The 12,025-nt window shown below is 43.0% G+C and overlaps 1 protein-coding gene across 4 annotated transcripts in view; it reads right to left on the bottom strand.

Moving 5' to 3' along the window:
* BBOF1 (basal body orientation factor 1) overlaps window positions 1-12,025 on the bottom strand; it is a 64,777-nt gene that overhangs the window by 45,277 nt on the left and 7,475 nt on the right. For all 4 annotated transcript variants that reach the window (XR_007727549.1, XM_050798769.1, XM_050798768.1 and 1 more), the window contains 2 exons: window positions 7,353-7,418; window positions 2,781-2,924 (listed from right to left, as the gene is read on the bottom strand). Coding sequence is in view for 3 of the 4 variants with exons in the window: in XM_050798769.1 (XP_050654726.1) it covers window positions 2,781-2,924; window positions 7,353-7,418 (210 nt within the window). In the remaining variant the exon portion in view is untranslated. The remainder of the gene's footprint in view (window positions 1-2,780; window positions 2,925-7,352; window positions 7,419-12,025) is intronic.

Raw genomic sequence — 12,025 nt, forward strand, 5'->3', positions numbered from 1 at the left:
CACTGTAACCTCCGCCTCCCAGGTTCAAGCAATTCTCCTGCCTCAGCCTCTGGAGAGCTGGGACTACAGGCACATGCCACCATGCCCAACTAATTTTTCTATTTTTTAGTAGAGACAGGGTTTCACCATGTTGGACAGGCTGGTCTCAAATCTCAGATGATCCACCTGCCTCGGCCTCCCAAAGTGCTAGGATTACAGGTGTGAGCCACTGTGCCCCACCTAAAGACAACTCTTGAAGGACATGATCAGAACTGTGATATTTTAGGCCAGGTACGGTGGCTCATGCCCGTAACCCCAGCACTTTGGGAGGCCGAGGCAGGCGGATCACCTGAGGCCAGGAGTTCTTGACCAGCCTGGCCAACATGGAGAAACCTTCTCTCTACTAAAAATACAAAAAATTAGCTTAGCACGGTGACATGCACCTACAGTCCCTGTTACTTGGGAGGCTGAGCACCAAAATCGCTTGAACCCAGTGGGTGAAGGTTGCAGTGAGCCGAGATCGCGCCACTGCACTCTAGCGTGGGCAACACAGCAAGACTCCATCTCAAAAAAAAAAAAAAAAAAAGAACTGTGATAATTTTAAAAGTATTTCTGTAGCTGTGTATACACTGGACCGTAGTGGTATGGTAGTTTTAAAATATGTCTACAAGTTCTTTGGCACTCTTCCCTTCAAATAATGGAACCTAATTCCCCACTGCTAGGAATGTAGGCCAGACTTAAGGATTCACTTTTAACTATTAATAATAAAATATGGTAGAAGTAATGCTACGTGACTTTGAAGGCTAGGTCATGAAAAAGATAGCTTCTGTCTAGATCTTGCTCAGATTATGCACTCTGGGTGAAGTCATCCACCAAGTCATGAGAACACTCAACCAGTTTATAAAAGGGCCCATATGCGCTAAGCGTAGTGGCTCACGCCTGTAATCCAAGCACTTTGGGAGGCCGAGGTGGCCAGAACACTTGAGGTCAGGAGTTCCAGACCAGCCTTACCAACACGGTGAAAACCTGACTCTACTAAAAAAAAAAAAAAATATATATATATATATATATATATATACACAAAAATTAGCTGGGGGTGTTGGCGTACACCTGTAATCCCAGTTACTGGGGAGGCTGAGGCAGCCAGAATCGCTTGAACCCAGGAGGCGGAGGTTGCAGGGAGCTGAGATCGTGCCACTGCACTCCAGCCTGGGTGATGGAGTAAGACCCTGTGTCAAAAAAAAAAAAAAAAAAAAAAAAAAGGCTCATAGGAGGAGAGGTCTCCCACTAATCACCAGCACCAACTTAACAGTCACTTGAGTGTGCCTCCTTGGAAGCAGATCCTCAAGCTCCAATCAAGCCTTAAGACAGATGACTGTAACCTGTGCTATACTAAAGTATTTCCTCCAGAGAAATCAGCAAATGCTACAAATCAAGACCTTTTTTTTTAACAGAGAGCTGCACACCAGTTTATATAATTTTTACCATGTGACATGCTATTTTATGCACTTTACATATATTAACTCATTTAATCCTATAACAATTCTATGAAATAGTAACTCTTATTTTATTTTACTTTATTTTTGAGACATGGTTTCATTCTGTCACCCAGGCTGGAGTGCAGTAGTGCAATCACAGCACACTGCAGCCTCAATCTCCTGGGCTCAAGTGATCCTCCCACCTCAGCCTCCCAAGTTGCTGGAACTACAGGCATGAGCTACCATGTCTGGCTAATTTTAAAAAATTTTTTGTAGAGGTGGGATTTCACTATGTTGCCTAGGCTAGTCTTGAACTCCTGGCCTCCAAAGTGCTGGGATTACAGGCATAAGCCACTATGCCTGGCTGAGATACTAACTCTTACTATCCCATTTTACAGATAAGAAAACCAAGGTATAGAAAAGTTAAGTAACTTCCTATAGTTACGAAGCTGATTTCAGCTACTTGTTCCTGGCACTCACCTGTGCCGCTTATTGAATTATCAGTAATGTAATAAAACTATATTCCAAGCCAAAGAAAGTAAGAGAAAGAGCACAGCAAGGTAACATAAATTTTCTGAAAGTACTCAGTGTTTCTCACCCCACTGACCCCTACCATAGAGCCTTCTAAATTTCTCTAAAACTATCATTCATCAGCCTAAACATTTTTATTTAGAAGTCTGCTACTTTTTCCCTGAGGTTTTGTAAGAACTTGTAGTTTGTTTCTTACTGAAGTCAATCCATAGGGTTACCTGCTGATAAACACAGGAGGATGTCTTGGCTGAGATTTGGTGAGTTCCCAAAGAAATCAGTGCTTAGAAAAAGAGAAGTCGGCCGGGCGTGGTGGCTCAAGCCTGTAATCCCAGCACTTTGGGAGGCTGAGACGGGCGGATCACGAGGTCAGGAGATCGAGACCATCCTGGCTAACACAATGAAACCCCGTCTCCACTAAAAATACAAAAAAATTAGCCGGGCGTGGTGGCGGCGCCTGTAGTCCCAGCTACTCGGGAGGCTGAGGCAGGAGAATGGCGGGAACCCGGGAGGCGGAGCTTGCAGTGAGCCGAGATCGCGCCACTGCACTCCAGCCTGAGCGACAGAGCGAGACTCCGCCTCAAAAAAAAAAAAAAAAAAAAAAAAAAGAAAAAGAGAAGTCTAAAGTCAAGACCTTTGACATCCAGTCTGTCTTCTCCTTTTTCTCTCAAATAATTTCTAAAATGTCAAAGAGAATTCTTTGCTGTCTCACAGGAGTAAATGTTTGTGAAGGCTTCTGTAGGCATTAAATAGTTAATTCTAATTTCCTTTTTGTAAAAAAGGAATGAAACTTACATCATCTAACTCTCTCTCCACTTGGATTTTTCTCCTCTGGAATTGTCTTACTGCTTTCAGCTCTGTGTGAATCATGCCAATTTCTTTGGCTTTTTGATGGAACTGTCCCTCTAGTTCATTGATTTGCCTGGTATACTTTTGTTCCTGTATTCAAAAAAGAGGTAAACGAGTTAGGAGAAAGAACAGAAGTCCCACAGAGTCATGTTTCATTTGAAGCCTTAAGCCATTTGCATATCTTCTTTGAAGAAATACCCCCTTTTTTTTTTTTTTCTATTTGTATTTTATTATTATTATTTTTTTGAGATGGAGTCTGACTCTGTCGCCCAGGCTGGAGTGTAGTGGCGTGATCTCAGCTCACTGCAACCTCTGCCCTCCCAGGTTCCAGCAATTCTCCCTGCCTCAGCCTCCCGAGTAGCTGGGATTACAGCTGCCTGCCACCATGCCCAGCTAATTTTTGTATTTTTTAGTAGAGACAGGGTTTCACAATGTTGGTCAGGCTGGTCTTGAACTCCTGACCTCAGGTGATCCACCCGCCTTGGCCTCCCAAAGTACTGAGATTACAGGCATGAGCCACCATGCCCAGCCCCACTTTTATTTTTGTATAAAGTTTTCATTTCTGTAAAAAGATACCATTTGTGTTGAATAAGAAAAATTTTTTGAAAAGTTTCTATATAAGCTGATTGTATAGAAAGGAAAAAATGCAGATGTTTATTAAAAAGGGATATGAGAAGAGTAAATACATCTTTTATCTCTAATATAAATAACATCCCAAACTAGTTAAAATTAATTAGCTAGGAGTCAAAGGGAGAGTGGTAAATATCCCTAATAAATAAAGAGGAAGGGAGGAGGAAGGAGGAGGATGAGGAAGGAGGAGGAGGGAGAAAAGGGGAAAGAGATATAAAAGAAGAGAGGAAGAGAAGGAGAAACAGGAGGAGGAGAGGGAAGAGAAAGTAAGAGGACAGAGAAAAGTAAGTGGGGAAGAAGGAAAGGCCAATAACAACAAACGAACAAAAGATACTAAAATAAATGCAAATTGCCTTCCAATCTAGCTCCGAATAAGAGAAACATAAATTGGGCTGGGTGCAGTGGCTCACGCCTATAATCCCAGCACTTTGGGAGGCCGAGGCAGGTGGATCATGAGGTCAGGAGTTCGAGACCAGCCTGGCCAACATTGTGAAACCCCACCTCTACTAAAAATACAAAAATTAGCCGGGTGTGGTGGCAAGTGCCTATAATCCCAGCTACTCATGAGGCTGAGGCAGGAGAATCAATTGAACCTGGGAGATGGAGGTTGCAGCTGGGAGGTGGAGGTTGCAGTGAGCTGAGATTGCGCCATTGCACTCCAGCCTGGGTGACAGAGCAAGACTCCGTCTCAAAAAAAGAAAAAAAAAAAAAGAGAAATGTAAATTGAAATGACACTGAAATACCATTTCTCACCTATCACATTGCAAAAATCAAGTTTGAAGCCAGGCACAGTAGCTCACACATGTAATTCCAGCACTTTGGGAGGTCAAGGTGGGTAGATCACTTTAGGTCAGGAGTTCAAGACCAGCCTGGCCAACATGGTGAAACCCTGTCTCTACTAAAAATACAAAAATTAGCCAGGTGTGATGGCGGGTGCCTGTAATCCCAGCCAGTGGGGAGGCAGAGGCAGGAGAATCACTTGAACCCAGGAGACGGAGGTTGCAGTGAGCCGAGATCGTGCCACTGCACTCCAGCCTGGGAGACAAGAGTGAGACTCTATCTCAAAAAAAAAAAAAAAAAAAAAAAATCAACTTTGACAAAAGACTCTGTTGGTAAAGCTGTGAGGAAACAGGCAATCTCATGCATGGCTAATGGTATTATAGAACAGTACAGTATCTATAAAGGGAAATTTGGCAATATCTAGAACAATTATATACTTTTCTTTGGTCTAGCAATACCACTTACAGGAATCTATCCCAACGATATAACGGCCAAAATGTGAAAAGATATATGCATGAAGCTCTTTACTGGCACATTCATTGTAATAGAAAAAGACTGGAAACAATCCAACTACCCATCAAAAAGGGACTGCTATGAGCTGTATGTGTATACCCAAAAAATCCTATGTTGAAGCCCTAATCCCCAATGTGATGGTATTTGGAGGTGTGACCTTTGGGAGGTAGTTAGGTTTAGATGAGATCATAAGGGTGGAGCCTCCATGATGGGACTAGTGAAGAAAGAGATGAAGAAACCAGAGCTTTCTCTCTGACAAAAGTAAGGATCCAGCAGGAAGTGGCCACCTGTGAACCAGAAGAAGGGACTCCACCAAGAACCTAACCATGCTAGCACCCTGACCTTCTAGCCTCCAGAATGATGATAAATAAATGTTTGTTGTTTGAGCACCTCAGTCTATGGTATTCTGTCATAATAGCCTGAACTAAGACAGGGATCATCTGAATAAACTATGATACATCCACATAATAATCATCACACAGCTATAAAAGGGAATGATGCCGGGCGTGGTGGCCTACACCTGTAATTCCAACATTTTGGGAGGCCAAGCTGGGATGATTGCTTGAGGCCAGGAGTTCAAGATCAGCCTGGGTAACACAGTGAGATCCCATCTCTACAAAAAATACAAAATTTAGCTAGGTGTAGTGGTACTCGCCTATAGTTCCAGCTACTCCGGAGGCTGGGGTGGGAGGACCCCTTGAGCCCAGTAGTTTGAGGTTACAGTGAGCTATGATTGTGCCACTGCACTCCAGCTTGGGCAACAGAGGGAGATCCTGTCTCAAAAAAAAAAAAAGAAAAAAAATAAAAAAAAGGGAATGTCTCTACATACTGCTATGGAGTGATCAACAAGGCATACTGTTAAATAAAAAAAGCAGGTACAGGTCTATGTATATTGCATGCTACCTTTTATCTAAGAAAGATTTTATATACAATCTATATATATAATCTCCTTATATATAATCTATCTATATATATATGTTTATGACTTTTTTTTAGCTTTTCCGATAAGGAAACAATTTCTTTAGCAACTTTTTTTTAAAGAGAGGATAAAACACAAAAGAAATAAAATGGTTTTCTACAGGGAGAGGGAGAAGATAGTGTGGAAAAGACATGGATAGGAGTTGGATTTCTCAGCACTTTGGGAGGCTGAGGCGGGCGGATGAAAAGGTCAGGAGATCGAGACCATCCTGGCTAACACAGTGAAACCCCATCTCTACTAAAAATACAAAAAACTAGCCAGGCATGGTGGCAGGTGCCTGTAGTCCCAGCTACTCGGGAGGCTGAGGCAGGAAAATGGAGTGAACCCGATAGGCAGAGCTTGCAGTGAGCAGAGATTGCGCCACTGCACTCCAGCCTGGGTGACGTGACACTCCATCTAAAAAAAAAGGGGAAAAAAAAAGAAGTTGGATTTCTCAGCATATAACTTGTTTTACAGACTTTGGAACCACGTAAATATTTTACATAATTTTATAGGCAAAACTAATTTTTTAAAAAGCAACCTCTAAGTCAGGTGTGGTGGTATATGCCTGTAGTCTCAGCTACTCAGGAGGTTGAGGCAAGGAGAACTGCTTGAGGTCAGAAGTTGAAGACCAGCCTGGGCAATATAGCAAAACTCCCATCTCTAAAAAAATTAAATAAATACAGTAAAATGAAAAAAAAAAAAAAGCAACCTCTAAAAATCAAAAGCAAAATGTGTTGTTGAGTTGGTGGAATAACCTCATAGAAAAGAATTTCAAATGGTTCTTAAACCTTGCAATTTTATCATAGATCTTTATTGTTATATATCCTAAGGGAGAAAAATGCCCCCCAAAAATCTTAAACTGTTTTCAGTAATTTATTTTTGGTGGTAATATGAGTATTCTGAGATTGATATATTAGGGTTTAAGCAACTAGGTAATTATATTGGTATCAGTAAGAAGAAGGACTTTTGTCAAGGGATAAAGGAGACAGAGATAAAGTTAAGTAAAAAATCTGTATTCCCGCATCTAAACTGAAAGTACCAGTATGGAGTTATGATCTCTTTTAATATTTAAAAAAACTTACATTGCCTAGCTCCATCCACTGAAAAGCACTAGAAACAATAACAAATTCAGTATCAGGAAGCAATCTTAATATTATATGTTTTTTTACAATTGCTTTTTTTTTTTAAATGAAATTTCACTCTTCTCACCCAGGCTGGAGTGCAATGGCGTGACCTCAGCTCACTGCAACCTCTGCCTCTGGGGTTCAAGCGATTCTCCTGTCTCAGCCTCCCAAGTAGCTGGGATTATAAGCGTGCACCCCCATGCCTGGCTAATTTTTTAATTTTTAGTAGAGATAGGGTTTCATCATGTTGGCCAGGCTGATCTCGATTTCATCATGTTGGCCAGGCTGATTTCATCATGTTGGCCAGGCCTTGGCGTCCCAAAGTGTTGGGATTACAGGCATGAGTCATCATGCCCAGCCTTGTTTTTGAATTTCTGTACAATCAAGCTTTAAGGTCATTAGGCTGCCCAGAGAACTTCCTCACTCACTGTCATTGGGTCTTAAATGCCTAAGCTTGCCAGAAACCTGATCATCCAGTAAGTGGAGTATTAGTACACATAGATAACTCACCAATTTATCCTTCTCCTCTTGGGCTTTTTCCTTTGTTTCATTTAATTGCTGTTTCAGTTTTTCAATCTGTGGAAAATCAAAATACAAGGTCGGGAAGATAGAGAAACTGCTCTATGTCTACCTTTATTAAGTGGACTAGTTTCACACAATACTAAAACCATTATGGCAAAAAAGGTGAGTGAGGCGGAAAGAGAAGAGGGGACAGGAAATTTCCCATACCTTCAACCTGCTATTGCCAGTTTCTAAAACCTGGCTATCATCAGAAGTACTTGGGCAACTTCTTTTTTTGTTTTTGTGGTTAAAAATAAAAGCAACATTAAATTTACCATCTTAACCATTTTAAACATATAGCTCAGTAGTGTTAAGTATATTCACGTTGTGCAACAAATCTCTAGAACTTTTCATCTTACAAAACTAAAACTATACCCAATAAATCCTAATTTCCCCTTACCTCTCCCCAGCACTTGGCAACCATCCTCTACTTTCTGTTTCTATAATTTTGACTACTTTGGATACTTCATGAGTGGAATCATACATTATTTGCCCTTTGGTGACTGGCTTATTTCATTAAGCATAATGTCCTTGAGGTTCATTCATGTCATAGCTTGTGACAGGATTTCCTTTTTTTTTTTTTTGAGACGGAGTCTCGCTCTGTCCCCGGGCTGGAGTGCAGTGGCCGGATCTCAGCTCACTGCAAGCTCCGCCTCCCGGGTTTACGCCATTCTCCGGCCTCAGCCTCCCGAGTAGCTGGGACTACAGGCGCCCGCCACGTCGCCCGGCTAGCTTTTTGTATTTTTTAGTAGAGACGGGGTTTCACCCTGTTAGCCAGGATGGTCTCGATCTCCTGACCTAGTGATCCGCCCGTCTCGGCCTCCCAAAGACAGGATTTCCTTTAAGGCGCATACTATTGCACCACATGCATACACCTTTTCCTTATCCATTCACCCATCGATGGATAATTTGGGTTGCTTCCACCTCTTGGCTATTGTGAATAGTGCTGCAATGAATATGGGCGTGCAAATATCTCTTCAAGATCCTGCTCTGGGCTGGGCGGAGTGGCTCATGCCTGTAATCCCAGCAATTTGGGAGGCCGAGGTGGGTGGATTGCTTGAGCTCAGAGTTTTAGATCAGCATGGGCAACATGGCAAAATTCCATCTCTACAAAGAAATACAAACATTAGCCAGGTGTGGTGGCGAGCACCTGTAATCCCAGATAGAGCCTGGGAGGTGAAGGTTGCAGTGGGCCAACATTACGCCACTGCACTCCGCTCTGGGTGACAGAGTGAGATCCTGTCTCAACAACAACAAAAATCCTGCTTTGAATTGTTTTGGATATATTAAATATACCCAGAAGTGAGATTGGTATTTCTATTTTTAATCTTTTGAGGAACTTCCATACTGTTTTCCACAATGGCTACAACATTGTACAGTCCCACCACCAGTGCACAAGCGTTCTAACACCTCCACGTCCTTGCCAACACTTATTTTCTGTTTTTTAGGCAGTAGCCATTCTAACGGGTATGAGGTGATATCTTGTTGTAGATTTTATTTACATCTCTTATCTGAGTAACTTTTTTTTTTGAGTTGGAATCTCTCTCTGTCGCCCAGGCTAGAGTGGAGTGGCACAATCTCGGCTCAGTGCAACCTCTGTCTCCCAGGTTCAACTGATTCTTTTGCCTCAGCCTCCCGAGTAGCTGGGACTACAGGCGCATGCCACCACACCTGGCTAATTTTTGTAGTTTTAGTAGAGACAGGGTTTCATCATATGGCCAGGCTGGTCTTTTTTTTTTTTTTTTTTTTTTTTTTGAGACGGAGTCTCGCTCTGTCGCCCAGGCTGGAGTGCAGTGGCCGGATCTCAGCTCACTGCAAGCTCCGCCTCCCAGGTTCACGCCATTCTCCTGCCTCAGCCTCCCGAGTAGCTGGGACTACAGGCGCCCGCCACCTCGCCCGGCTAATTTTTTTGTATTTTTTAGTAGAGACGGGGTTTCACTGTGCTAGCCAGGATGGTCTCGATCTCCTGACCTCGTGATCCGCCCGTCTCGGCCTCCCAAAGTGCTGGGATTACAGGCGTGAGCCACCGCGCCCAGCCGAGGCTGGTCTTGAACTCCTGACCTTGTGATCTGCCTGCCTTGGCCTCCCAAAGTGCTAGGATTACAGGCGTGAGCCACTGTGCCCAGCCTTATCTGGGTAACTTTTTCAGAAAAGTTTCTTTTTACTTTCTTTTGTTTTCTTTTTTTTTTTTTTTTTTTTTTTTGAGACAGGAGTTCTACTCTTGTTGCCCAGGCTGGAGTGGAATGGCATGATCTCAGCTCACTGCAATCTCCACCTCCCGGGTTCAAGCAATTCTCCTGCCTCAGCCCCCTGAGTAGCTGGGATTACAAGCATGTGCCACCCCAGGCCCGGCTAATTTTGTATTTTTAGTAAAGGCAGGGTTTCTCCATGTTGGTCAGGTTGGTCTCGAACTCCTGACCTCAGGTGATCTGCCCGCCTCGGCCTCCCAAAGTGCTGGGATTACAGGCATGAGCCACTGTGTCTGACCCAAAAAGTTTCTTTTTAAAAATAATACTTTTTTTTTTTTCTTGCTGTCGCCCAGGCTGGAGTGCAGTGGCGCAATTTCGGCTCACTGCAACCTCTGCCTCCTGGGTTCACGCCATTCTCCTGCCTCAGCCTCCTGAGTAGCTGGGACTATAGGCGCTCGCCACTATGCCCGACTAATTTTTTGTATTCTTTAGTAGAGACGGGGTTTCACTGTGTTAGCCAGGATGGTCTCGATCTCCTGACCCCGTAATCCGCCCGCCTTGGCCTCCTAAAGTGCTGGGATTACAGGTGTGAGACACCACGCCCAGTCTAAAAATAATTTTTAAAAATACAGATGGAGTCAGGCGGGCGTGGTGGCTCAAGCTTGTAATCCCAGCACTTTGGGAGGCCGAGACAGGTGGATCACCTGAGGTCAGGCGTTCAAGACCAGCCTGGCCAACATGGTGAAACCCTGTTTCTACTAAAAATACAAAACTTAGTTGGGCGTGGTGGCGCACGCCTGTAATCCCAGCTACTCGGGAGTCTGAGGCAGGAGAATCGCTTGAACACGGGAGGCAGAGGTTGCAGTGAGCCAAGATCATGTCATTGCACTCCTGCCTGGGTGACAGAGCAAGACTCCGTCTCAAAAAAAAAAAAAAAAAAGAGATGGAGTCTTGCCATGTTGCTCAGGCTGGTCTCAAAGTCATGGGCTTAAGTGATCCTCCTGCCTTGGTCTCCCAAAGTGCTGGGATTATAGGCATGAGCCACAGTGCCTAGCCAAGACAAGTTTCAAGAAGAGTACAAAAAATTACCATACTATTCACTCATATACATTAATTTTGCCACCTTTGCTTTCCCTCTATCTGTATGTGTGTGTGTGTGTGTGTGTGTATTTTTTTAGTGGTAAAGGGTAATGTCAATTTCAAGATGACCTTTTACCCCTAAAGACTTCAGTATCTATTTCCTTATTTCTTTTTCTTTCTTTTTTTTGAAACGGAGTCTTGCTCTGTCGCCCCGGCTGGAGTGTAGCAGCGCAATCTTGGCTCACTGCAACCTATGCCTCCCGGGCTCATGTAATTCTCCTGCCTCAGCCTCCCAAGTAGCTGGGACTACAGGCATGCGCCACCACGCTTGGCTAATTTTTTGTATATTTTGTAGAGATGGGGTTTCACCATGTTGGCCAGGCCGGTCTCAAACTTCTGACCTCAGGTGATCCACCAACCTCAGCCTCCCAAAGTGCTGAGATTACAGGCGTGAGCCACCGTGCCTGGCCATTCAGTATCTATTTTGAAGAAAAAGGGCATTCCCTTTTAAAAGCACTATAAAATTATAAAGATGAGGAAGTTTAACATTAATATAGTATTATGTAATATATACTCTATATTTAAATTCTGCTATAATTATCCCAATAATGTCCTTTATTGCAATTTTGTATTTTTCTTGTCTAGGATACAACCCTTGATCATGCATTGCATTTAGCTGTCATGTGTCTTAGTCCCCTTTAATCTGGAACAGTTTCTCGGTCTTTGTTTTTAAATTGACTTTTTAAAAAGGATATTGGCCAGGATTGGGCTTGGCTGATGCTTCTTCATGAGTAGATTCAGGTTGTCCATTTTTGGTAGGCTATATATAGTACCTAAGTGATGATGTATCCTTTTCAGTACATCACATCATTAGTGTGTACTGATTGATGCTAATTTTAACCAGTTGGTTAAGGTTGTGTCTGCCCACTTTCTCCACCTAAAAGTTATTATTTTTTCTTTTGTGATTATTAAGTAATTTGTGAGAAGATCTTTTGAGACTATGAAATTATCCTCCTCATTAAACTTTCATCCAGTAGGTTTTAGCATCCATTGATGATTCTTGACTGATTCAGTTATTACTATGATGCCAAAGGGTGATTTTTCTAACTCCATCACTCCTTGGAAATTTACTAATTGGCATTCTATGGCAAAAAAAAAAAAAAAAAAAAAGTCGGGTAAGGTGACTCATGGCTGTAATCCCAATACTTTGGGAGGCCGAGACAGGTGAATCACCTGAAGTCAGGAGTTTGAGACCAACCTGGCCAGCACAATGAAACTCTGTCTCTACTACAAATACAAAAATTAGCCAGGCATGATGGTGGTGCACCTGTAATCCCAGCTACTCAGAAGGCT

This window comes from Macaca thibetana, chromosome 7 (assembly GCF_024542745.1).
Source record: "Macaca thibetana thibetana isolate TM-01 chromosome 7, ASM2454274v1, whole genome shotgun sequence".
Taxonomy (NCBI): domain Eukaryota; kingdom Metazoa; phylum Chordata; class Mammalia; order Primates; family Cercopithecidae; genus Macaca; species Macaca thibetana.